Below are 26,100 nucleotides of genomic sequence, written 5' to 3'. Positions count from 1 at the left end.
AAGTTCTTGGGGACGCTGCGCACAATCGTCTCTTTCATTTTTTTTTCGCTTCCTCGTCCCGCCCTCACTCTGACCGTCGATCCTCCTTCCTTTCGTGGCCCACCCTCCTATGCCCTCTGCTGCCCCCCGGAGAGAGGGCTTCTGGAGCGACGCGCACGCCTCGCACAGGGCTTTTGTTTTCTCGCTTCCATTCACGAGCGGGGGAGCTCGGGGCGTCACAGCTTACACAAAATCGAACCGCCTTGCGGTGAGGTGCGCAAACAACAGAGGGACGCACAGCAGGAGGCACGCATGCGGGCTCACGACGCAGTCGTTTGTGTGCCTGTGCTTCCTCTGCGCCCCCTCGCCCCCTCCTCTCTCAAAGCAAAATGGGTAGCGATGAGGCCCTCTTGGCGCTGGCGAACACAGCGATTGAGCGCGAGATTCGAGCGCACTTTCCCTACACGGCACTGTATCGACGCCTCTGCAAAGGCGGATGGGAGCGCGCGGCGGATTACCTGTACCGCGAGTTTGCGCCTGCTCTTGTCGGGCCCGCTGGGGCCAGTATACCTGCTATGGGGGACTCAATAGGAGGGCCTGATGGATCCAGCGCTGGGCCACCACTGCCTCAGCGCAAGCGCAGGCGCACGAGCCTCGTCGAAGAGCTCCAAAAAGGCTTGGAGGCATTCACAGCAGCTACTCTCCAGCCCGCTGAAACACCGCTGAAGTGCGGCGCCTCCGCCGGCAAGCCGTACGCGGTGCATGAGAGCGTAGCCGAAGCGGTACTGTCGACTGCACTTGAGGCTAGCGCCATGCCATACTCGGTGATTTGCCGCCGCTGCACCACACACGTGACATCCGCATATCCGTGCCAGGTGCTAGAGAGCTACGTGGTTTTGTGGGCTGAATCGGTGCTCGAGGTCGAGTGCGCCGCCGGAAAAGCAGCTGCAGCGGCGCTGTCGCTGGAGTCGCCTAAATGGGCAGCAAATACGCACGGCAGCTCGAGCGGGAAAGGCTCGCTTGGGCTGCTGAAGCACAGCGATGTGGCCCATACCGGTGACTCCCAGTCCGCCAATGGACGTCGCCCCCCTTTACGATCCTCGCTCTGCTCTTCGCTTCATCCGATGGGCCTGCGCCCGCTGCTGCATCGCATCAGCAGGGCATTCGCGCACCCCCTCGAACGCTCAGCAGAGGAGGCGGTTGCTTCGCCAGCGCCGTCCGTGGTCACCGCAACGTCACAGGCGGCGCACTCTCTGGATCCACAGCGCCACATTTTCTCAAACACCACACATTCGTGGGCCTCTACCGTGCCCACGACACCGACGGCACAGATGATAAGGTTGCACAGCTTGCACATTGTGAGCAGCGACGTAGTCAGCAACCCGCGCCCGGCGTCTTTTGCTGTGCAGTCACTCCTGCTGCCCGGCTGGCAGACGGCGCTGGAATGCTACCCGCGACACATGTTGCACTTTGGCCTACTCGTGTACGCGGCGTGGCACGCGAACCCGCGGACGTGGAGGAGCGTACTCTCGGAGGGCGGCACAGATGGGAATGTCATGGGCGTGGCGGGGAGCGGGCACAGGTTAGCAGCGCTGCCGTCGCGAAGCAGTCGAAGCGGTGCTGCCCTGCCGCGCATGTGCCGCAAGCGGGCCGCATCAGAGGCAGCGGCAACTGCAGCCGCACCCCGGTCGCTGTCGGGGGCGCCGGAGGCCGGCCAAGAGGCGTACATTGCGTCGCTGGCCGAGCTGTTGCCTTGCACAGCACACGATGCCGTTTTAGTGCTAGGACTCGGTGGCAATGTGTTGGGGCAGTGCTTGGACGCACTGCTACCCCCATCAGTGCCGCTGCACATTGTGGAGGTGGAGCCGGCAGTATTGCTAGCGTGTTGTGAACACGGACAGTTCCCTGCGATCGACGCAGTGCTGACCTGCGAGGCGTTGAAGCCGGCAGCCTTCCCGTACCGGCGAAAAGGTTCGCCCCTCAGGTCTGCAGGGACAGCGGATACGACAGCAACTGCAGCCGCTGGCGCGTGCCCTGCTGCCTCGCTCGGGAGTCGAGCGCCAATGGAATGGGTGGCGGATCTGATTCACCGCAGGAGCGCCACACCAGTTGCGTTCAGGGCGACGCGGCAGGAAGCCACCAGCCTGATGGAGGGGCTGACCGCGCCACTGCCCGCAAGGCCCAGCAGAGCCGCAAAGGGCACCAAGTGTGCGCCCGGCTGGGGTGGCGCAGCAGCGGAAGCGGCCGAAACACCGCTCCAGTCGCAGCGAAGCAGAGGCGAGTACGTTTGTTTTTTGCAAGACGCCTACACGTATCTCCGAGGCGGCACCTCCTTCCCCGCCAGTGCAACAGTGCCACGCGGTGCCGCTGCCCGGCATCGAACCTCCCGCGCCGCTCGCGCGGCAGCACATCCTGTTGCTTCCTCTTTGCCTTTGCAAGCAGATCGCCCATGGCCTCCTGCGCATGCGCGGATACCACCATCCACGCGAGGAGCGGCAAGCGCGGCAACCGCTGCGGCCGCGCCGTCGTTGGTGCAGTACAGCCTGATATTTCTCGACTGCTACGACCCCAATAAAGAGCGCATGATGCACGAAGAAACGCTTGTGGAACTCTGCGCGCGGCGGCTGCGGCCTGGTGGTGTGCTGCTAGTGAATGCGCATGTGCTGCCAACCGTGGGGGACTTGCGCCGTGACTTCTTCCGCCACGAATTTGCGACTGTGCAAGCGCTGCGGGTGGCAGGGTGCATGCAGACCGTGGTGGTATGTGTCGCGCATGATGCGGCCGTAGACGTGGCGCCTGCAGGTGCCGCTGGAGCGTCAGGCAGTGCTGGTTGCGCGCCGTTGCTGGCCGAGAAGCGGGGTCGTTTCACAGTTCGGCAGATGCGTCTGCTGGCGGCTGCCCTCAATAGGTCCCTTAAAAGGAACAGTGTCTCGACACCAGGTGTGACGGTAGCTAACGATGACACTGGAGGAGGTGCGGCATCACCTGCAGTGGCCACCGGCACCACAGCCTTTTCCTCCTCCCACCCCTGTTCTCCTCTTCCGTCGTACTCCGTGACGCCTGCGTTTTTGTTCGATGCTGCGTGGCTAAAGTCGTGCCGTCGTGTCGCCGCTCTTCCCACTCGTTCCCAACGCCGCAGTCGCTCTTCGCCGGCGAGCACGATGACGTCGCAGGCCTGCTGCATCGACGTTGATCTACACGTGTGGGAGCACTTTTTTTGAGGGTGCAAGGGGGAGAGGGCGAATTCTGGACGGCCAGAGCGTTGCTTCCATGGCGGCTCATTCCTGGAGAGACGGACGCGCTGGAAGAGGAGTCAGAGGGAGGGAAGGGTTCACTCTGCTATGCACGACGTGCTGCGCCCTCACGTACTCACGCTCGACTGCATAGAGACATAGACACGGACGTGGACACATGTCTAGCGACCATAGATGCCTGCGTACTCAACGTTGGGGAGCAAAGAAGCGAGCGAAGTCTGGCGCCGTGGAGGCAGGGGGCGGGGGAGGGAAGGCTTCTAGCAAAGGCCTTGGCTAAGAGGTACATCACCGCCCGCGGTGTTCTAGTAACTGCCTCCCCGCTTCTTCGATTGTGTTGTCGAACGTGCTCATGCAAGCAGGCGTCTCGGAAGGGATACCAAAGTATTCCCCATGCTGGACACTGTCCATGGCCGCCTGTGGCGGGTCAGCACGTGGTGCTATCGCATGCGTCTATCAGCTCCTCGCATGTGCGCTCTGTCCTCTCTTACCGCCTCTCCCGCGCAGCCCTCCCCACCCCCTCTCCCCCTCCCAACTCTTCTCCGAGCTCGCTGTTCTTTACGTTGGCCCGCTTTCACTCACAACGGGACCCCTTCCCCCCTGCGCACCAAAAAGTGCTGTGCCCCTCCTTTGCCGCTTTGCCTCAGCGGCTTCGATCAGGCCTCCCTCCCCCTCTCATGCATGCCTTAGCCTGCCATCCCGTCAGCGGATCAGAAAAGGCAGCGGCGACAAGCAAGGAGGCTATAAAGAGAACGCTCGACAGACAGGCGTGCGCAGATGGACGTGTATCGCCAAGCAGCTGAGATTGTTCGCATCGTGCGGGAGGGCAATGGTACGGCCAAGGCGCTCTGTCTACGAAAAGACGTGCAAAAGAAAAAGCAGACGTACGCTGTTGTGTGCGAGACGCTGCGCCACTACGAGCTGCTTGCAGATGTGCTGGAGGTGGCGGAGTTCCTCAAGTACTACCCGCACGCGAACCAGGACTTGGCGATGTGCATGACCTACGACGTGGTGCTCGGCAAAGGGGTGAACACGCACAACGACAGCACCGCACGTGCCGTCACGCAGTCGGCCTCCTACCTGCGTGACGCGTACTGGCAGGTGCGCAAACACCACGCCATTCCACCGCGCAGCAACGAGAATTGGGAGGATGAGGCGGCGACCGGGACGTCGGGCGGAGCGAGAGGGAGGAGGAGGGACAGCTTCGATGGCGCGCCCACACGCAACTCAGTGCGGTTGCCGCGCTACGCTCGCGTCAACACACTCAAAATATCAGTGGAGGAGATGGTCGGTCGACTGCGTCGCTCCGGGGAAGCGCGAAAGCGCGCCCGCGACGGTGCGAGCGATGACAGTAACGCCGCTGCCAGCTCGTACCCGGAGCAACAAGCTGGCAACAAGCGTGTCACACGACGCGCGTCGTCGCGGCCGCGCGGCCCGCTGCCCGAGTTCACGCAGGATCCGGTTGTGCCGCATCTGCTGGTGCTCCCGCCTGGTACAGATATGCATGCGCACCCGGCGGTGCGTAGCGGCCAGCTTATTCTGCAAGATCGCGCCTCCTGCCTTCCTGCAGCGGTGCTGCTCGACGCAGTGCCGGTCGAAGTGGGCGAGGTGGACGTGGCAAGCAGCCGCCTCGGTGGAAAGGGTGCGGTGGATGGTAAGGTGCCGGTGAGGGAGCGGGGCAGCAAGGGGACGGCGTCGACGATACGCAAGCCGCTGGAGTACATCGTCGATGCCTGTGCCGCACCAGGCAACAAAACAACGCAGCTCGCGGCACTCGGTGCACCACATGTGAAGATTATGGCGACCGAGCGTGATGAGCGGCGCGCAGAGCTGCTGGCGAAGCGGGTCACGTCACTCGGCGCGGCGGATTATGTGAACGTCGTGAATACAGACTTTTTTGGGCTCTCTTCTGACGACCGCGCGGCGACAGAGGGTATCCTGCTCGATCCCAGCTGCAGCGCGAGCGGTGTCATGACGCGCGTCGACGTGGCCCTTCAGCAATACCACCAGCACGAGCAGCAGCAGCAGCAGCGAGACAGGCTCGAGGACCCGAAGACTGATGAGCTTGTTTCCTATCACTCGGGCGGTCGGAGCGGCGGCCATGACAGGAACGCCGAAGGAGGAGAGGCGGCGGTGGAGGGGCAGCTAGATGACGGTGGCGAGCAGGCCACTGCCAATGGTGCCATCGACCCCGACGCACAGGGCAACGACTTCTCTATGAAGGGAGAGCGGGTAGAGAGGCTGGCTCGGCTACAGCGCAAGCTCCTGGCGCACTCCCTGCTCTCCTTTGACCACTGCCGGACCGTTGTCTACTCGACGTGCTCCGTGCACGAGGAAGAAAACGAGGAGGTTGTGCGGCAGGTGCTGGATGACGACCGGGTGAAGGCGCGCGGCTGGCAACTGAGCAACATTATGCCCAAGACATGGAAGACACGTGGTATTGAGAGGAAGGGCGATGCGCATCCGCTGCGCTTCACAATCCGCTGCGATCCGGTGACGGACGCGACGAACGGCTTCTACGTTGCCCGCTTTGACCGCGTTTGCTAAGTGCCCCCCTCCCTTCGTCTGTATCTGCGTGAGGCTGAGGGGGGGCGGCAGAGGAGGGAGGCAAAAGGCGGCGGTGACTTTTATCGAGAGGTGCGACGTTCAGCCCCCCTCCCCCAACCCCTCTGCTGGGGGGGGCTGAACGTCGCACCTCTCCGTTTTCGGCCCGTTTCCTTTCGCACCCCCATTGGTGCGCAGTTCTTTTCTTTACTATCCAGCGAAGGAATGGGCAACTCGCGTAAGTAAGTCGCCGCGAAGGGCGCCGAAAATGGCGCAGGACAATAATGGGAACCACTATAGCATCACAAAAAATGCACCGATTACAGTTAGTATATATATATATATGTGCGTGTTCATGTGCGAGGAGGTCTGCCGCGCTTTCTCAATGACGGGCAAGTGCACCCTTACTGCCCCACCTTTCCCACAGTAGGGTGGGCGCCTTTTCTCTCTCCGTTTCTTTCTGTGATTGTAATGCTCTGTCACACCCGCAGCAAAGACGGGCTCGGCGTTGTACGAGATCCCTCCCAATGCGCGCCCTTCTCCTCCTCCTCTCTCGTTGACGTTTCCTCTCCCCTCCCCCCGCTTCACGCTCTGGCGGCTCGTGTGCACCTGCGCACGCAAACACTCACACCTCTCCGTACTGCTGCCTTGCATGGCGCTTCGTCAAAGAGACGTGCTTCGGTGCCCTCGTCTTGATCCACCTTGTACACGCCCTTTTTTCTCTCTCCTGTTCTTTGCCCCTCCCTCTCTCCCTCCCTCCTCCCCTTCTTTCAGGACGCCGGCTATTCACCCCTCTCCCCTATCTGGGCAGAGTAGACACACACGACGTTCGAGAGCTGGTGCTCGCGCTTATTCCGATCCCTTCGTCTTTGTTCGTTAGGGTGTACGCTTATTCATCGCGCCGGCTGAGACTCCTTTTTTTTCCCGTGGTCTCCTCTGAGTTCCTCTATACAACCGTAAGCCCCTCACTCACTGACGTTCATCCTCCCCCCACCTGCCCCATTGCCACCTCCTTCGTCTTTTACCAGACACCACCACAAAGTGCCACCAACACAGCGTGCACACACACACACAGCCACGACCTCACCAGGTCAGTCAAACTACACGAGAAGGAAGAGGCAGGAAGGAATCGGACGGAACAGAGAAAAATGGTGCAGGGGCTGTCTTCAGCGAAGGCTGTGCTGGCGCTCCTGAGTGAGCAGGAGAACCTCGTCGTCCTCTTTGCGCTCAAGCGTCTCTCGTCGTTGATGGACACTTTCTGGCACGAGGTGAGTGCAGAGCTGCCTCTCATCGAGGAACTTGCCGCCTCCGAGAAGCTGGCGGATGAGACGCGCCGCCTTGCCTCTCTCGTCGCGTCACAGGTGTACTTCCACCTCGGTGACTACAGCAATTCGGTGAAACATGCACTAGCGGCCGGCACCGCCTTTGACGCGACGACGCGGTCGCTCTTTACGGACACCATTTTGAGCCGCTGCATTGACACGTACGTCGCCTACCAGGAGGCACCGGAGGGCGAGCGGGCGGAGCTGCCGCCGAAGCTCGAGGAGTTGTTTGTCTCGTTGACCAGGTCGTGGGTGCTGGAGAACGAGACGATGGCGGACCTGAAGGAGATGGTCGGCTTCACTGTGCGGGCGCTCCGGCTGGACTTCCTAGAAAAGGTGCTGCGCCAGGCGCTGAGCAAGACGCGCTCAGCCGAGATTCTGAACTTCACCTTCTACGTGGCGAATGTGCTGCTGCAGGACATCACGTTCCGCCGCAAGGTGCTCCGCCTGCTCGCAGACCTCTACACGGACGGCCTCTCCACCATCGACTACTACTCTCTGGCCCACTGCCTGCTGTTCCTCGGTGATGTGGAGGCGACGTCAAATCTCATTTGCGGCCTTTGGAGGGGCGGCAACAGGACTGTCGCCTTCCAGCTGGCCTTCGACCTCTTCGAGTACGGCAACCAGGAGTACCTTTCGGGCGTTGTCGCCCATTTGGAAAAGCAGCTTGGCGCATCTGAGCTGCCTCCTCCTCCAAGTACCGCGGACACCACCGCACCAGCGACGCCCGCGCCCGCCACGACGACCACCGGCGACGCGCCTGCCGCGCCAGAGTCGCCAGAGCATAAGCTGCTCTCCGTCCTTAGTGGGCAGGTGACGACGAACCTGAACGTGAAGTTCCTCTACTCTCGCTGCGTTGCCGACGTGTATGTGCTGACGCACATCAAGAAGATGACCGACCCGCGCAACTCTGTCATTCACAACGCGACAGTGGTGGCGAACGCGCTCATGTACAGCGGCACCACGATAGACGGCTTCTTGCGCGACAACATGAAGTGGCTGGGCGCTGCCCAGCACTGGGCCAAGTTCACCGCCGTTGCCAGCACTGGGGCGATTCATCGCGGGCACACGGAGGAGGCGATGCGGGTGCTGGAGCAGTATCTGCCGAAAGGTACAAGCGTGCCGACGCTGCCGTACCAGGAGGCGGGTGCGCTGTACGCGCTCGGCCTCATCTACTCCCCGCTCGGCGCTACGCGTGACCGAAAGACCATTCATTACCTCGAGGAGAACTTGCAGAAGTTCTCAACAAACGTGCAGATGGTTCACGGCGCCTCGCTCGGCATTGGCCTCACGGCGATGGGGCTGCAGGACGAAAGTCTCTACGACGCTCTCTTCACGTGCGTGACTGGCATGGACGCGGTCGCGGCTGAGGGCGCCGCGGTCGGGGTCGGCATGCTCATGCTAGGCAGCGGTAACGACATTGTCCTCCAGAGCCTGAAGAACGTTGCCTACGAAGAGAACCAGAAAGAGAAGATTATCCGCGGCGTCTGCATGGCCATGGCGCTCATCAACCTCGGCCGAGAGGACGAGGCGCGCTCGTTGGCGGAGGAGCTGCTCGAGAGCGGCGACCCGTGGGTGCGCCTGGGTGGCTGCTTTGTACTTGGCCTGGCCTACGCCGGCACCGAAAATGCCAAGACGATTGAGAAGCTGCTGAGCGTTACGGTGAAAGACATGTCCGACGACGTTCGCCGCACTGCTGTCACCATGATTGGCTTTCTGACCTTCAAGGACCCGAACCTGTGCCTCGACCTGATCCGTGTGCTTGTGGACAGCTACAGCCCGCACGTGCGCTACGGCGTAGCCATGGCGCTGGCGGTGAGCGCGGCTGGCACCGGCAACGCCGCCGTGATTGACGTACTGTGGGACATGCTGGAGGACATCGTTGATTACGTGCGGCAGGGCGCCACGATGGCGCTTGCCATGGTCATGGTGCAGCTGACGGAGCGGGAGAATCCAAAGGTGAAGGAATTCCGGCTGCTGTTGGAGAAGAAGATCGAGGACCGGAACGAGGGGCGCTGCTCCAAGCTCGGCTACGTGCTCGCCTCTGGCCTGCTCGACGCAGGAGGCCGAAACTGCACCTTCGCCCTGCATAAGCAGCGCCACCGCCTCGACAAGGCGGTCGTTGGTGTCTTTATGTTCCTTCAGTACTGGTACTGGTACCCGTACCTGCTCATGATCACGCTGGCCATGCAGCCCACATGCATCATTGGCCTGAACGAGTCGTTGGAGATACCAGAGTACACGTTCAAATCCAACGCCACGCCCAGCACCTACGCCGTGCCCAAGTCGGTGCTGCAGGAGAAGAGGGTGAAGGCGTCGGAGGTACAGGCTGTCGTGCTGTCCACGACGCGCAAGGAAGAGGAGCTGCGGCAGCGCCGCCACCAGGCGCCGGGAAGTGCCGGGTCGGCCACCAGCGCCTCCGTGGCGGGTGCTCCTGGCGGTGATGGCGCGGAGGCTGAGGACGGCGGCAAGAAGAGCGGCGACAAGGGTGACGGTGGCGCATCTGGCGAGGCGGCGGAGCAGGAGCCGTCCTTCGAGATTCTGCACAACCCAGCGCGTGTGACGGCGCATCAGTTTTGTGTGATTTCGCACGATGTGGACGGCCGGTATGTGCCGCTGAAGCCGTCGCCGATGGGTATTTGCCTCCTGAAGGATACGAAGCCTGAGTTGGGTGCGGAGGTCCTGGTGGCCCCTGTGGTACTGTCGGATCGAGACGAGGCGCCTGTGCCGGAGCCCTTTTCGTACCCGTAGAGCAGCGACATTCGTTGAGGAGGGAGGATGTATGTGTGTGCGTGTGTTGGTGTTGGTGTTGGGGGGGAAGGGGGATGCTGCTGCTGCATCTCTGCACGCAAGCAGACTGCCGCCCGCCTTCTCACCCTCTCAGGGTGACACTGCTGCAGATGCCCAAGGCGGTTTGCCACTTACTCGTCAAATACCCGAGGGACGTGTCGCAGACGTCGGAGCGCCATTCGCCTCCTCTCTCCCCCTCTCTGCGGGCCCCTCCTCGGTCCCCTTCCGTGCTCATCTCGGCAGCGTGCGTTGCCCTGTTCGATGTTTCTTCTCTCTCTCTCTCTGAGTGAGGTGGTGGTGGTGGTCGCGGTGGCGGTGGGGTGGAGTAGACGGCGCCGACGGGTGTACCATGCGCTGCAGCCGGGGCTGCTGCGTGCCTTGACGCGGTGATGAAGAGGCGCATTCCTGGAGACGAGGCCAGAAGAGGATGTGCGGATGTGTCGGGGTGAGAGACGAAGGGAGTGCCATGTGGTTTTCTGTGAGGTTTGGGGTAAAAACTCCACCACCCGCTCCCTTACCTCGGTGACTGCGTCTCTTCCCTTCGCTCCATTTTGTACCTCACCTTTCCCTGCTCCCGCTCGCTCCCTCTCTTTGTCTGTCCCCCTCTGTCCCTTCCCCCCTTCGATGGCCTTGAAGTTAGGCTCTGGTGTCGTGTGCCTTTACCGATAGTCTTGGCTGTATTCCCTCTTTCCCTCTAATCTTCCCAACGCGAAAAAATAACAGAAACAAAAAAGGCGTGTGACGGCGCGATGTGCCAGCGCCTCTCGGCGTCGTTTGGGCTGTGATACAGCCACACATCTCAACTCTTCGCAGAGAAAAACAACCAGAGAAGCCTCTCCGCTCCCCCCACTTTTCCTTTGACTTCTTTCTGTGCACCCGGGGCTGAAGAGGGGTCGGGGCCGGTGCTGGAGAGTAGAGGGCGGGTGAGCGTGACGCGCGCGTGACGTGATCGACGAAAGAGGGAGAGGGTGCGTACCTCGCTTATGGGAAGGGGGGTGGGTGACATCTACCTCCGTTCAGCTCCTCATCCTTTTTCTCGACTGTCTTTGCGCCGCTACTGCACCACACCGAGGGAGCGGGCCATCGTGAGGGCGAAGTGCGTTTCGAGTGGCCCTTCTCCATCCAGCTGCTCGCGGGCACCCACGTGGGTGGGAGAAGACGGCGGTTGGTGCAAGCACACTGGTGTCGTTACTGTGTGTGTGTGTGAGGAGTGGAGGTGATGGTGGTGATCTCTATCTACGAGGTATCTGCACTCCTCTGCACCCCTCTTTGCTGCACGGCTCATGTCTTCTGCTCTCCCACGTATGCGCGTGCATGACACCGCATCAGCGGGGCATTCGGTCTTTTTTTTTCCGTACGTGACTGCTTCCATTTGCTACCCACCCCCTTCCGCTCCACTCCAGCGCGCACATACTCCGTTGCTGGTGTCCCATCCCGCCCTTCTGTACGGAACGGCGCTATCTGCAGCAGCCTGTGATACGTCAGCTCATGCTAATTCTCTGTCCCTATCAAAGTGAGTTTCACGGGCACAGAAAACTGAGGGGAGGCGACGGGCAAAGGGAAAGGGTGTCCTGCCGACAAGTGGCTTACCTCTTGACACGCAGCCTCTTTTGCTGTGCCGTGGAGTGGCCTGAGCCTGTGCGCCACGCGCGTCCTTAGCCCCTCCCCCTCCCCAGCCTGGCAGAGGTCACAGCGGAGCCAGTGTCACTTTCGGCGGCGCCTCGCTCCTGCAGTCTTCGCACCTCCAAGCACCACTGCGGCATCTCGACACCGCGGTACAGAGGAGCGCGTACGACAAGCGGTGCGCATCGTCCCCCTTGACAGGCTTCTTGGCCACGGAGTCTAGCTCCACCTTGGTTCCGAAATCGGTGATCAGTGCCGACGCCCCTCGTCCCACAAACAACCGCAACCACAAATGTCGCTGCACTTCAACTGGAGTCGATTGGATGAGACGTGCGCAGAGGCCCTGCGCAGCATCCTTAATAAGCGGCTCGCCGAGGTCGTGGAGCGAATCGGCAGCCGAAGTGCTGCACATCTGAAGGACGATGCGGCCGGATCCGCGCTGACGACGGCCAAGATGAGTGAGGCGGTGCTTGCGACAGCCCCGGGCATCTCAGGGGGTGCCGCCTCTTCCTGTGTCGGCCCTTGCGGCGGTGGCAGTGTCGGCGCTGCTGGGGCGGGCAAGATGGAGTGCTTACCCAGCTTCGGAAACTGCGGCTCTCCGCAGGAGAAGCTGACTGGCTTGGCCGCCACTCCGGCGAGCGCGGCCGCCGGCGCCATCGCTAATCGTCGGGAGACGATCTCTGACCCGCCGTGCAGCTCTGCCGTGCTGAGTGTGGCGGCGCTGCACCCGTGTAGCACCCCGGGGCATCACAGCAGTGCTGGTCTCTCAGTAGGTGGAGCTGCAGTGCCATCGACGTCAGGAGCGATGGCGCTCTCTGGGAGCGCGGGCGGCTCAGCTGGCGGTAGTGGTGGCAGCGGCGTTGGCCTAGGCGTGTCTCTCTCAGGGCCATCCATCAACGCCGCCGCGCCACCTCATAGTGGCGTCTTTCCTGGCACAGGCGCAGCCGTGCTGGGGGCAGAGATGAATAGTGGCAACAACGGTAGCGGCCCGTCAGAGAGCGTCTCCTTCGCGGGCGAGCCGACCATTGCGCCCTCCATGAACGCCTGCCGAAGCACCGCCGGCACGCCGTGCGCTGCTGCCGCTGCTGGCGGTGCTTCGCCGGTGCTCCTCGCCCCAGCGGGAGGGGAGGGTGCGAGGAGGGTGCCGCCGATTGTGTACTTGGAGGTGAGCCGGCTGGAGTGGGGGACGACCCCGCCATTTGTCGAAATAGTCGCCTTTGAGAACGCGAGGGACGGGCCGCCCGGCCGCACACGCCAACACCTTCAGCAACAGCAGCCGACTAGGGGACTCTTTGGCGGTGGCAGAGAGGTTAACGGCACCGGGCCCGAGACGCGCGACCGCTCTCCCTGCACGTCGAGCCATCCCACTTCCATTGACACTCTCATGGCCACCTCTACGGCTACCGTGGAGCCTGGCGCGGGGCTCACCGCCGCGGTGGACAGCACAAGCGAGGGCTCGCAAGGGCTTGCCTCCCAGGCGCACACCCGTGCTCACACACCGCACCCAATGACTGGGCCGTATCAACTTTTCGACGCGGCAAGCGCCGGCACCGCTGCTGCCGGCGGTGGCGGTTGTACCTCTCCTCACCAGCGTCCACCCTCGTCCTCCACTTCACAGTTTCCGTCGCAGCCGGAAGCTGTAGACTCGCTTGCCTCGGTGCTGGGCCCCGGCGGCCTCTATGTACGCTTCCATGTGACCTATGGCGGCTCGATGCACCTGTCGCTGAACACGGCGGTGCAGCATGAGATTCGACTTGGTGCCGTTGCGCTGCGTGTCAACCTGCCCATGATGTTTTACCTCGCGAACCTCGACCTCGACTGCTACGTCTGCGTGAACATGAAGCACAGCGTCTGCGAGTTGTGGCTGGAGCCGGGCCCACTCTCGCCATCTCTGATAAATCGGCTAACTATCACCGCCACCATCGGTGGGGACGATGACGGCGGCTCCGATTTGCAGGGTGGCCGAAAGAACAGCGTAACTGGTGACTACGGCACTTCCTCCATCGATTTCTATTCCCACTTTGGCAGCAGCATCTCTGATGACGATGGTGGTGAGGAGGGCAGCGGCGTGTACGTGAATGAGCACGAGGTATCACAGTTCGTGCTGCATGAGCTACGGGCCATCTTGCGTGAGACCCTCGTCGCCCCTCATTCTGTCTGCATCTCCGTGCCATTCAGCGACAGTGGCATCAGTGGATAGCATCGACCAAACAGAAAATGCAAGCGCGGCTTTGATGACCTGCGTCTCCGCTGAGCGCATGGAGAGAGAGAGGAAGTGACACGCCGTGAAAAGACGTGGACAACGGTGACTGTGACGGCATATGAGGCGCTACACCGAGCGTGTACACCTCCAACGGCAACTGTAGTTGTGGCCAGCAGATCCCTTCCCTCCCCTCTCCCTATCAAACACGGTACCGCTACGAGTGCGCGGAGGAGGGGGCGTGACGCAGCGGCGTTCATTGCTCGACTTCCGTCCTGAAGCATTGCATCCATTGCCCGAGTATAGGTGCCCTTATCGTCACCTCGAACTCAGCGGTCCTTCTCGCGCGTTGTGCACACTCAACCGTTTCCAAACGGCGACAGGTGGCGGCTGCGCACTTTCCCCTCCTATCGTTGTCGACTGCCTCTCCCCCTCGCCACTCATCCCTATTAGAGCCTCTCTTTGCCTGAGCTGCATCGACTAACCACGCCACCCCCGACGCGTGCTTCGTCTTTGTTGAGGCTTTGACACAACTTGGCTCCCTCTCACCTACTATGCAGGAAAGGGACGGATGCGTTTCGCGTAGCGTGGCGTGCGCGTGTGTGTGTGTGTTCGTGTCCACGTACCCGACTGGGGGTGGGGGTGGCGCTGCTGCGTCACCCGTAAAGTGGACTCTCCTTTGTGTGCTGCGTTTCCATCGCCCCCTCCTCCTGGCGTGCCTTTGTCGTCACTCTCCGCTCCCTGCCATCCGCACAGCTGCTATGAGACATGCGTGGAGAGGGTGAGAGAGAAAGATTCGCCGCTGCTCCTCATTGGTGTGGTCTTGCATGCCTTGTCGGCCTGATTGCCACAGTCATTGAGGACAAAAGCGAGGCTGGCGAAGTTCCTTCACCCCTTAGGCCTCCTCGAGCCCCTGAGGCCGCCAACACGGCAGTGCCGGCACGCTGCTGGCGTTGGCGCTTCCTTCATCAGCCCCCCTCCCCCCTCATCCACCCATTCTCGCTCTCTTTGCCTTCCTCGGCTTCTTGTCTGCTCTGCGCACTTGGTGACCGCGGCAGGTGCGCAGAGGGGCCTTTTATTTTCGCGTTCTTACCTTCCCAAACGGCTACCGGTGCTGTTCGCCGTACGCTTGTAGTACGTGTGAAGGCAACGGCTGCAGCACAGTACGCACACAGTCAGACGCATACACGCGGCTCAGCCCACTCTCGACACCGTCTGCAAGACGCTGCGGACTCCACCAGTATACACACAGCCGCACAGTGCGCCACACAGGATACCCAGTGCGCGACCTTTTCTGCGTCCGCGTCGCACGGTGACGCTTTTGGTGTCCATCGTGTACCTATCCGTGTGCTTTCGAAACTCGGCGAGCACTTCCACGGTTAATACGGCTGCTCCGCGATCATCGATCATGAACCACTCCACTTTCGCAAGGTCTCTGCTGCCGCCGCCACCGCGAAACAAGATGCCACCGCCGCGGAATCCTGAGGACGCCATCGCGTCCCGTCACCTGAAGCGTCTCGGCGACACCTTCATTTGCAACTCACAGAAAGGGTCCGACCACCGTCTGGACGAGTCGGCCGATGACGTCACCGCAGCCGGGGGAGGACGTATCGGTAGTCGCAAGGTGTCCCTTATGCGTCGACATCCCAGCGCCCGCAATGCCCTGTACGCCATATCAGCTATCTTCCACCCTCCCGGAGTCACGAACACCCGCCAGGACGGCGATGCGGCCCCAACGTTTTCAGCGAATCGCCGGTGGCGCCAGCGCGTTGCCTCGCTTGGCGCAACCAGCACCGGCGTCCACGCCCTTCCTCCCGGTTCTCTCTTCGGCTCTGCAAACACTGCATGCAAGCCGGAGCACCCAAGCACGGACCTGGCACGTGCTGCGAGCGTCGATGATGGCTCGGTGATGCTGCAGCTACACGCTTCGCAGGCGCCAGGTAACACCCACCGCCACCGGCGCGGCGGCTCGGACGTGTCGACCGTACGGCGGGCGTCCGAAAAGGCGCCATGCTTGTCGATTGGTCAACCGCACGGCCGTGATAAAGGGAAGCTCAATCAGCGCCCGTCTCATAGCGGCCCTTGTGTGTCACGCTCAACGAGCTGCCTCGGGAGTAGCACCTGTGGCAGCTCCCTCGTGAGCCTGGACCTCAGCGAGTGGGGCATCCGATGCACCACATCTCTGCTGGCGCGCCGCCCTGGGGGAAAGTCAACAAGGAGCGAGGCGGCGAAAGCGGAGTCAGATTCTGTGGTAGCGCAGGCAGCTGAGCTGATGGCGAGCACTGCGCTACGACGCCGCACCCTTCGTGACCACGCTGAGCGCGCCGCGCAGGTTCTGGCGCAGGAGCACACCAAGCTGCTTTTGCTTCTGGGGCGCCGTGACAACTTGGAATCGGACATTGAAGACATGCTGGAGCTGGCCGATGCCGCAAGGGATAAGGCGCAGCAGGTGCGACTGAATCTGCTGTCGATGCCAACGGCCAATAGGGAAGGCACTGCAGCGGTATCGCCTTCCACGGGTAGCAAAGACCCCCACGACAGGGATATCAGTAGTGGGCGTGCCGCGGGCAGAGTGAACACTGCGCCTTCGCTTGACTTGGCCTCAGTGCGGCGTGAGCTGCGCAAGCTGAGCACTAAGCTCTTGCGCAGCGGGGCCACCGACCTTGACCCCACGCAGCTGCGTCGGCTTGTAGACCAACTGGAGGACCACTTGGACATGGTGGCGGAGGTTCTCGAGGAGGAGGTGAGCGATGTCGCAGCAACCGACTCAGAGGCACAGTCACCGCGCGTGGCAGTCGGAGCCGCCGCTGCGGCAGCGCCACCACCGCGGAACCAGACGCTGCGGCGGCGACTTGAGCGCACAAAAAAGGGACAAAAGGACCTCCTCGAGGTGTCGTCGAACTTGACGCGGATGGAGTGGCTGGTGGAGAGCACCGACATGGAGCTTGTGACGGACCTGGGGCAGTCACAGACAACGGAGACGTGCGAGGGCAGAGCGAGCATGGCGGGAGAGGTGGCCGGGGCGGAGGGACACGATGGAAATCCGCTGGCGGCGCATGAGGGGACGGCCGCTGTAGTGATGCGCGACACACCCCACCAGTCTCTCTCCTATGCCACTTTGAACGGGCCGTCGCCCACCGTAACCCCTACCGCGACGACACGAAAGCTGGGCGCGGCAGATCTGCCACCGCAAGGAGACCACCGAATTTCTATTGACACTACAACCAGCGAGCCGAGTATGGTGCCTTTCTCCCTCAACAATCTCATCGGTGACAGCAAAGCGAGCGGGTCGAGTGCGGCCGCAGGGCTGCCGCCTGCCAACGGGCAGCAAGCACCACTGTCGGGCCCCAAAGGCCCCAATGCCACCACATCCACTCCCTTCAGCGCTCACTCGCATCGGCTGAACCTACTCAGCTTCATGTCAGAGGCGCTCGGTCGGTGCGGGCTGGAGCGTTTGAATGCGGCGAACCTGCTGCAGAAGCGACCGCCATCGGCGCCATCAAAGCAACCCCAACGACAAGTGTTGTTGTTCGGTGAGCATGACGGGCAGGAGGAGCTTGACGGGGCCAAGGATGAGGAGGGACATGCGCATGACTCATTTGTGCAGTCGACTGGGCTGCAGGAAGGGGATGACCGGGTGCAGAGCGGCACTCGGGGCAGCGCACCAGGGGTGCGGCGGCCTCCCTCGGGCGCGTCAGCAGCGATGACACCGAACCGTGGACGTTCGCAGCCGTCAGCTGCAGACGACTTACCTGATAAGCGACTACACTCCCCTCGTGCAACGCCTATCAAGCAGAACCAACACAGCAGCACTACTTGCCGTGACGAGAAGTTGATGGCCGGGGCCAAACTGCACAATCTGCGCTCTGGGCTGCTGCACGATCTGTATGAGCTGTGCGCCATGCACAACTACGTGCAGCTCATTGAAGCCCGCCGACGCGAGCTGACTAAAGGTGCCGGAAAGGGTAATGCCGAATACGCCGCGGAGATGGAGCAGAAGCTGGCGGAGCATCGTCTCCAGCTCGAGGCGATGAGGCGCGCACGCGAGGAGGCTGCGGCGCTGACGCAGGAGTGGGAGCAGTGCAGCAGCATGCTTCGCACGGGTAGCAGCAGTAGGGCTATCGCTTCTGCCAATTCGCAGCGGACGGTAGCCAGCGATCATGGCCAGGGAAGGCGGCCCAACAGTGGCGCCGACTTGGGCTCAGGGGCGTCAAGCAGCGGTGCGCGCGTGGGTGAAACTAGGCCTTCGACGATGGCGGCTCTGCAGAAGAGGCATGCTGAGAAGGCGGCGCCGACGTCCGAAGAGACGGAGCTGCTACGCGAGTACCTCGCGGATACGGGACTGCTCTTCACTGTTATCGGAGTGAGAAGGGGCCACCACAGCTCCGCGGTGAACGGGACAGTCGGCGGTGCTGAGAATGCCGGCGCCGGCTCCGCGGGGACGCACAACACGAAGAGGGCAAGTAAGCGCGACGCCAATCGCAACGGGACTGGCGAGCCCGATAGCTTTCTCTACTACGAGCTGCGCGTGGAGAAGACGCTCCCCGCGTCCCCATTAACGCTTAAGGATGCCGCCCCTGCCAGTGGCGGCCCCCCTCCTGCGTTTCAGTCGGCTGCTACGGTGGCCGCTGTCGTGCAGATTTCCTCACGCCGACTGAGGAACCTGAATATGACGGTGGATGCGGGAGCGCGAGTGAAGGAAGTGGCGAGCGGGGCGGTTGCGACTCTGAATGTCACTCATGGCGATCCACCTCGGCTGCTGCTCACGCTGACACCTGCGAAGTCACATAAGATCGTCTCTTACGAGCAGGCCTTCCACTTCAGCGCTGAGGATGCGCTCGATGGCACAGAGCCACAGCCGCAGTTGCCGCACGACATGTGGGAGGCGGGCTCGACGGCTTCTGCAGTCTTCGCGTTTCCCACTGGTGACCGTGTTGGCCGCAGTGTGTCGCGCAACTCGTCGCTGGACAGCGGCAGAGTTCAGCCTGTCGAGCAGACACCCGCTATGACCGGCTCGGCAGCGCATGGCGGCAGCGAGACATCGAGAACGTTGGATGCCGGCGCTGCTGGCAAGAGGCGTGCTAAGGAGGCTGCAGCGGCAGAGTCCCGGGAGATCTCCAGAAGAGAAAGCCGCGGGAAGGCCCACACGCCTGGCGCATGGCAACCGGTTGCGATGGCGGACACCAAGGCAGCGAGGAAGTCGTCGAGGCCAGGCGCCCCAGCATCACGGGTGCCTATTGGGGCGGGGCTGCAGTCGTTGCACACCTCCCTCAACGCAAGTCGGTCATCACTAGCGACCCCAGCAAAGCTGCCTCAGAGTCCACCTCTCTCCTTGGCCCCTCGCTCCATCGACGAATGGGGAGTGCCGCATGCGCACACAGAGATGGAGGCGGTGGAAAAGAACGCGGTGGTGCTGACGGTGCTGCAGGCTGGCGGCGAAAGCGACGCTGCCGCCGAGGGGGCGAGGAGCGAAGGTGGCGAGGCCGAAGCGTCTGCCGTGGAGCAGCTACTTGCAGCCATCCCTGACAGCGAGGCTCTCCGCTTGGTGGATGAGTGGCGATCGTTGAACGCCGCCGCGTCCGCCCGGGAGGGGGCTGCGGGACGGGGAGTGGCGGCCGGCTCAGGCACGGCGGATACCCGTGGCTCCTCCGCTGTGGACGCGCTGGCGGCGGAGATCCTCTGCCAGGCAATGATGGATGGCGCCAACGGCGAAACAGATGCCGCCGGTGGCATGGCGGGGGCGAAGGGGAGCTCTGCGAGACCTGACGACTTCCGGGACGGTGTTGGCAGGGAAGCGCTGACCAACTCCGCGTTGCTGCTGAACGAGGAGGGCATGCCGGCAGCGAGCTTGCTTCGCCTGAGAGCGTCCGCGAGTGAGGGCGCGCGCGGTAGCGCTTCGCTTGTTCGTAGCCACGAGGCCGACAAGGGTGTCTCACCGCTCTCTCCTGCTCCTGACTTCGACGCCACCCACCTATCGCCATCGCCCAAGCAGGGGCGACTTGAGGACGAGCAAGCGCCCGGGAGGCGACTCTCAGGTGGCCGATGGGCGCTGGAGGCTTCGTCATTCCAAGCGCCTCGTGTCTTCAAGTCTGCGCGACGGCCTGCAGAAAAGCCAGGGAAGATGCAGGCACCGTTGCTCACCATTACTTCCCAATCACGCCCGCTTCCTGCCACAGATGTGGAGAACTACGATCGCGGTCTCTTCCGCTTCGACTACACCGACGTCGGCTCAGCCGACGCATCGACCGTGCCACCACTGCCCGCCATGAAGCCACCGACGCCGCACAAAGGGACTCGTAGTGGAACGCGCTACCGCGCGCACCCCCTAACGCCTTCAGCAGCTGCGGCCGCTCCCACAAGCGGGCCATCATTGCCGTCGCAGGATAATGAGCCCAAGAGGGACGAGGCAGAGCTGGAGACCTCCTTGTCGCCACCGGTTGTAGTGATAGAGCGGAAGTCGGGCAGGGCAAAGCCGCACGTGCTGCTACCACGTCAAGCAGCGGAAAGCGTCTTGGGACCTTCGCTGCGCGACATCGCGCGTGACCGACTCGTCAGCGGCGGCCATGAAAGGCACGTCGGCCGTCAAGGTACCGAGGCGCCAGGAGTCGCTGCTCACACTACCATCGACACTGCGTCTGCTTCTCTGCAGTCGACCCTCGCAGCGGCACACTCCGTCTTGCCTACAACCGGGGCCGCTGCCGCTGCCGCAGCGGATGCGCAGACGGTGTCGCACGTGCAAAAGTTTATGCAAGCTGTTAAAAGCGAATACTCGCGTCAAGGCACGACTCCAGGCGGCGCGGTGAAGGGGCGTGCCAACAAGTCCTCATCGCACGTAGCAGGCGGCGCTGCCGGACTTGCGATGCGCACCGAGCTGGATCAGCTGCAGGACGATGCCCAGGAGCTCTTCCTGATCGATCCTCTGCGGTTCGACACGGTGATCTCGGAGCTGATGGAGCAGGCGGCTCGAACGCTCGCGCAGGAGTTTGCCGGCAAAGCACCGCCACAACCACCAATGAAGGAGGGGACAAGTGGGGAGATGGCAGGAGCAGCACAGGCCTCCTCTCACCCCGGCCCTTTTCAAGCGATGCGTGACAGAGAGCCTCATGCAAGGGGCGGCGCCGATGGTCTGAGCGGTACAGGAGCTGCCGCGACGGCAGCATCCTTCACAAAAGAGCGACCCTCCCGAGCGTCTTTCTCGGTCCCGTCAATGCTCGTGCAGTTTGACGAACCGGAGGAGGGCGGAGAGGAGCGCGGCTGTGGCCAAGGCGTCGGCCTGCGCGTGTCGCAGATGCTTCTCAGCAACGCCGCTACGAAAAAGCGAGGCAGCCGCGCCGACAGCTCAGGGGGTGGTGTGTCGGTGGTGCCTCCTCTGTCGTCGCGCTCCATGCTCGCATCTACACATGCACACCTTTCTCGGATAGCGTTAATAGCACCGGTCGGCGAAGATGGCAGTGCCGATCAGCTGCTTCCCTCTCTCATGTCGCTCCCGTCACAGTCACCGGCGAGACGGCGTGAGACGCACACCCTCATCATGAAGGACGGGGCCATTGACCAGGCAGCAGCGAATCGCCGCGCGTCCTGCGCCGATGCGGCCGCTGAGGTAGAGCGAATTCTATACGAGCAGATGAAGGCCCAGCTGCTCCTGCGAGCCATCATCGCCAAGATGAAAGAGATGTGGCTCACAAAGCAGAAGCACGCTGAGGCAAAGCACCGCGAGCGCATTGCCAACTACAGGCAGCGCTTGATGCGGCGCGCCTTGGCTGCCGCTTGGCCGCTGGAGCGCCAGCGCATGGTTCACCTGCACAAGCTCATCTACCTCCTTGATCGCCAGGCCGGCCGCGTGCATGGTTGGCTGCCGCACTACTCGGACTCCAACGTACTTATTGGCGCGTCATCTTTTGCACAGCTATCTCGCAGCATGGGCGTCGGGAGACTGCCTGCTGCATCGAACGGCGCTCACGCGTGCCTTGCGTCATGGTATCGGCGACGGGACCAGGTTGCGCTTGACGCTGCAGTAGATTCAGATGGCACTGCCGCAGCGCACGTCTGCCCGCGGTACCTCCACTATCTTCCACAGCGGCGCATGTATCGCTACATGCGCCTGGCAAAGGAGCGGCGCATGCTTCCGCTGCGACTCGTACGCACGGACATTCATCAGAGCCACAGCCGGCACATCCTCATTGGCTACGAAAAGGTTGCCCTGGACGCAATTGAAGAGGGCGAGGACGGTTCACAAGCGTGCGTAAGGACGGGCGGCTGGCCGCAACGAAACGTGCTGCGGCGCCGTCACGGTGGAGCAGACGATCGCGCCGCTCCCTTCCAGAAAGCTCACTACGAAGACATGCGAACACGCGGTGAACGTGAGCGCTACCGGCGGCGTCTGCAATGCGCAGCAGCCTTCCAGAGGGTTTCTAAAATGCACTCGCCACGGACGCGGCAGGATGCCTTTTTACCCTTCCCTCTCCACTGACGATGCGTCGCCTGACGCCCTTCGGCGGCGGAGATGCCTTCTGCGCATTCTTTTTTCTTTTTCCGTCGCTGCAGTGGCGTGCCTGTTGGAGCGGCTGCTGAGTGGCCGGTTGCCGCTGACTGTGCGGCGTATGTCTGCGTATACGCGCACACGTTTATGTATTGATGAGCTTTTGTCATTCGTATATCTCTCTCTCGGTGTCTCGATGTGTTTGAGAGGAGGCCTCTCCATCGGCAGCCTTGCCTTTTTTCCCCTTTCATTTCTTCGATGGAACGCTAAAGCGTCAGAGGCAGCGAATGCCGTTGCGCGGCGAGGGCGAGTCTGAGAAATGACGCTTGGATACGCCCGTTCTCGCTCCTCTCCGTCAGCTTCCCGTCTCCTTTCACTGACTCATTACACATTCACCTATCTCCCTCCCTCTCCGCCCCCCTCTTCCTCTCTTTTCCTTCGCTTCGTCTACCGGCAATCCGAACGACGCGCACTCAGCTTGTGCGGCGACGCGGCCCACCAGTGCGCATGTATATGAACAGCGGAATCCTCGACAACAAACGCATGCAGAGAAGACGTGGAGGACTTGGAGGCGTTGCGTGGCGGGTGAACAATGTGGTGCCCCCACCGTTACCCATCCCTTCAAGAAGGTTTCAGACACCCCCTTCTCATCTTCCTCCCCCTCCCCTTTTTGGCCTTCCACCGCAACGCCCCTTCCTGCGTAAGGGCGAAGAGGGAGAGTGAAGAGGGGGCGGCCGGGTGAGACTGCTACCCGAAGGTGACTGGAGAAGATGAAAAAAATCGCGACACGCTTCCACGCATAGCTTTACGAGCGCTGGCGGTATGGAGGGGGCGAGTGGGAGCTGGAGGGGAGGGGGTGGGGAGAGCGAGAGAGACAGAGGCCATCAGTGCGATCCACTCCCCCCCTCTTCCTTACGTGGTGGCGGTAATCCTGCTACTTCGAACGCCTTGGGGCATACGCGATGGACTGGTCGATCGCGGTCTTATGACATCGCCGCTCTGTCACCCTCTCCTCCTCTTCTTTCGTTCCCTGTACAAAACTACCCACTCTCTTCCCCCTTTTTTATTGGCTAGGAAGAGTGCATTTCCCACGGGACGGGCACACTCGCCTCTTTTTCCCCCTTTTCCACTTGGCTCCGAAGTGGAAAGCCTCTCAGCCCTCTCGTCCCCTTTCCACACAGACAGAGTCGCGCCTTTTTTTGTCCGCCGAGGGCGTCTCTCTCTCTTTCGGCTCTCATACGCATTTTGCAGCCATATTTCCTATTTTTTTTGCCGCCCTCTTCTTCGACGCCCCGCGGACGCACAAAAGAAACTGAGAGGGCTCACGACGCCAACTCACATGTTGCGGCCAGCAAGACCAGCCCAACCATCCCTCTCGGCGTCCGCCCTCCCACAAGCCTCCATGCCGCCTCCGCACTCGCATCCGCGTTCTGCCGGCGTGCTACCCGGCTCTGCGAAAGTGAAGACGACGCTGGCAGCGCCCCCAGCATCGATGCAGTGCCAGCCTTCCACCACACCAGAGGTGTCGCCACTGCTTTCGGGGTCCACATCGCAGACAACCTTCGTCCCCGCCGTGCTGCCGGCGCTTCCTTTGGTGCCAGCGAGCAGCTGGTACGCTCAGCCGTTCGCCGAGCGGCCTGGCGCGCCAATGTCGACCTTTCATCGGGATCACCGCGGTAAGATCATCTTCTCGCCACGCCCCGTGCCGGTGGAGGCGGCGGAACTGCAAGCTCTGCCTGGGCAGAAGCCGCAGACAGTCACAGTCTGCGAGGTGGGCAAAGATCTCCTCTACGGAATGGCGTACCTCTATGCTACGCCGCTTGCCGTGGAGCATCAGTGGCGCGGCCGCGTCGCGCACCTCCTGCGAGTGCGGAAGCAGGAGGCACCAATACCGGACGTCGTGCGCCGAGGTGCTCAGGGACGCGCCACACTGCAAAGACAGTTGCAGGTGCAAGAGAGCGGTACATCATGTACCCCCCTGTCCTCGCCTTCATCCACGTCGCCGTCACCTCCCGCTCCCGCTGCCGCGACAGTGACACCAGTGGAGTACAACAGCACCATGCGCTTCGAGCGCGGCGAGGCTTCTGTGTTCGACCGCCCTGCCGACGACCTGCTCATTGGTATAAAACTTTTCGTGAGCGAGGAGCTCGTGGAGGATCACTACCCGGACGTGCATGCGCTCCCGCAGTGCACGGCAACCATCACCGCCAAAGAAGCCGCGCAGTTCTGGAACTGTGCTCCGTTTGTCTTGGTCGGATACCTTAACCAAACGCTTCTAGACCCCATCTCCCTCTTCCACACGCTCTCCCTAAATTTTGTGGAGCATCTGCTGCGCGTGAAGCTGCCTGGCCGTCATCCCTCCGGCCCCGCAGAGGTGCGCGGCGCGGCACCGTTGGCGCGGCCACCGTCCTCGAAGTCGACTCCCTCGCAACCCACCGACGCCGCATCGCTGGAGCTGCCTTTACGGGTGGAAGTGGTGTACGGTTGCCGTGCGGAGGCGTTCTACTGCACCGGCTTCATCTCTCGCGGCTCCTGTGTCTTGCGTATGACGGACGCCTCCAAACCGTCGCTGAAAAGTTATGAGGAGAAGCTGCGTGTGCTAGTGAAAGCACGGCATAAGACACCCCAGCTAATTCCTCGTCCAGTGAAGGGGCTCCCATCCCCACGCGCCTGTGCCGGATGCGGACGCCGACTGCTGTACCGCTGCGTTGTCTGCGGTGCCGAGGTGTGTGGAACATTAGTATGCTCCTTGAGCGCTGTCGTCGGTTACCCGCGAGCCTGCACGCGACACGCTCTGCAATGCTGAGCGGCTGGGTAAGGAGCGATTCTCCTGTGCCCAGCGTGTGCCAGAGTGCCCACCAAGATGCCACTCGTCAGGACGGACCCAAGGTCCTGTGGCGCACGCAGCAGTGAGGCTTGTGATAAGAATCCTTCTCTCGATAAGCAATGCTGTGCGGGGAAGGGCTGATGGAGGAGTGGAGGTGGCGCTACTCGTGTCCGCAGTGGCGAGTCCGAGGGCGAGAGGGAAGAGCGAAAAGACATGGCCAGCTTCTTGATGTGGTGGCGCAGCGGGACTTCGCTGTTGATGAGAGCGTAGCTGTCTGCGTCGAGGACGCGAATGTGTCCTGCTGCCTCTTGGTTTCCTTCCGCCCACCCCCTTTTTTCCCCCTCCAATACCTGGGCCTGGCGCGGGCGTGCACTGCTCTTCTTCTGCTTTCCGTACCAACCTGCTTCTCTTCCTCCAGACCAGCGTCTTTCTTTCCTCGTGTATTCGTCTACCCGATGACGTAGAGGTACACCACAGTGCGCAACCCCTAAGGGATTCAGTACCCGTCCCCCCTTCCCCGCTCACACTCCGCGTCGGAAGAAGCCGAGCAGCTTCCATCTTCCTGCGAATGCTGAACCGCGTGTGATGGTGACACAACTCAGCGCCTACCACGCGGCTCTATCCGAGCTGTTTCTCGCCGCTGAGGTCGCCGCTGGTGTCTCTGATTGGCATTGCTACGGGGGCGAGTCGGGGCGTTGCACGCATCTTCACCATATGATGGGCGAGGTGCCAGCCACTGGAGCGCATCTCACCCACCCTCTCACTGCCCGCTGGAGGAGAGGAGCCTTCACCCTCCCCCCTCAAGGGTGCCCTCGGACAGCGATTTGTATGAAATAGAGCAGGTACGAGGCGGCCTGCGAAGCAGTGGGGAGGGGAGGGCGCTCGATGCTGAGGCTGTGCCCATATAGCTGACATTCGTAGTGCTGCTGTTGCGCGCGTAGGCACGGTTGCGTCGTACACCGCGAGACGATGGGGCGCTGTGTATGTGTGCGGGTAGGACCGGGGCTGTAGCGGAGGTGGCGATCGTCTGTTCTGCACGCCTGAACACATCGCCACGGTGCGGAGGTGAAGAAGACTCCCCCAAA

General features: G+C 62.2%; 6 protein-coding genes across 6 annotated transcripts; all 6 read left to right on the top strand.

Moving 5' to 3' along the window:
- Nucleotides 1-368: 368 nt before the first annotated feature.
- LSCM1_03201 (uncharacterized protein) lies at nucleotides 369-3,200 on the top strand (the record flags this gene model as incomplete). Its single annotated transcript, XM_067320751.1, has 1 exon — nucleotides 369-3,200. The coding sequence occupies one exon, from the start codon at nucleotides 369-371 to the stop codon at nucleotides 3,198-3,200; it is 2,832 nt and encodes a 943-aa protein (XP_067177361.1).
- An 807-nt stretch (nucleotides 3,201-4,007) lies between these two features.
- Nucleotides 4,008-5,777, top strand: LSCM1_03200 (uncharacterized protein; the record flags this gene model as incomplete). The annotated part of the gene is made up of 1 exon (XM_067320750.1): nucleotides 4,008-5,777. The coding sequence occupies one exon, from the start codon at nucleotides 4,008-4,010 to the stop codon at nucleotides 5,775-5,777; it is 1,770 nt and encodes a 589-aa protein (XP_067177360.1).
- Nucleotides 5,778-6,922: 1,145 nt separating this feature from the next.
- LSCM1_03199 (uncharacterized protein) lies at nucleotides 6,923-9,847 on the top strand (the record flags this gene model as incomplete). Its single annotated transcript, XM_067320749.1, has 1 exon — nucleotides 6,923-9,847. The coding sequence occupies one exon, from the start codon at nucleotides 6,923-6,925 to the stop codon at nucleotides 9,845-9,847; it is 2,925 nt and encodes a 974-aa protein (XP_067177359.1).
- A 1,954-nt stretch (nucleotides 9,848-11,801) lies between these two features.
- On the top strand, nucleotides 11,802-13,709 carry LSCM1_03198 (uncharacterized protein; the record flags this gene model as incomplete). Its single annotated transcript, XM_067320748.1, has 1 exon — nucleotides 11,802-13,709. The coding sequence occupies one exon, from the start codon at nucleotides 11,802-11,804 to the stop codon at nucleotides 13,707-13,709; it is 1,908 nt and encodes a 635-aa protein (XP_067177358.1).
- A 1,408-nt stretch (nucleotides 13,710-15,117) lies between these two features.
- Nucleotides 15,118-22,179, top strand: LSCM1_03197 (uncharacterized protein; the record flags this gene model as incomplete). The annotated part of the gene is made up of 1 exon (XM_067320747.1): nucleotides 15,118-22,179. The coding sequence occupies one exon, from the start codon at nucleotides 15,118-15,120 to the stop codon at nucleotides 22,177-22,179; it is 7,062 nt and encodes a 2,353-aa protein (XP_067177357.1).
- Nucleotides 22,180-23,527: 1,348 nt separating this feature from the next.
- LSCM1_03196 (uncharacterized protein) lies at nucleotides 23,528-24,994 on the top strand (the record flags this gene model as incomplete). The annotated part of the gene is made up of 1 exon (XM_067320746.1): nucleotides 23,528-24,994. The coding sequence occupies one exon, from the start codon at nucleotides 23,528-23,530 to the stop codon at nucleotides 24,992-24,994; it is 1,467 nt and encodes a 488-aa protein (XP_067177356.1).
- Between the last annotated feature and the right edge of the window lie 1,106 nt (nucleotides 24,995-26,100).

Source organism: Leishmania martiniquensis, chromosome 28 (assembly GCF_017916325.1).
Source record: "Leishmania martiniquensis isolate LSCM1 chromosome 28, whole genome shotgun sequence".
Taxonomy (NCBI): domain Eukaryota; phylum Euglenozoa; class Kinetoplastea; order Trypanosomatida; family Trypanosomatidae; genus Leishmania; species Leishmania martiniquensis.
The sequence above is the reverse complement of the archived record's forward strand: the minus strand, read 5'-3'. Positions and strand labels throughout refer to the sequence as shown.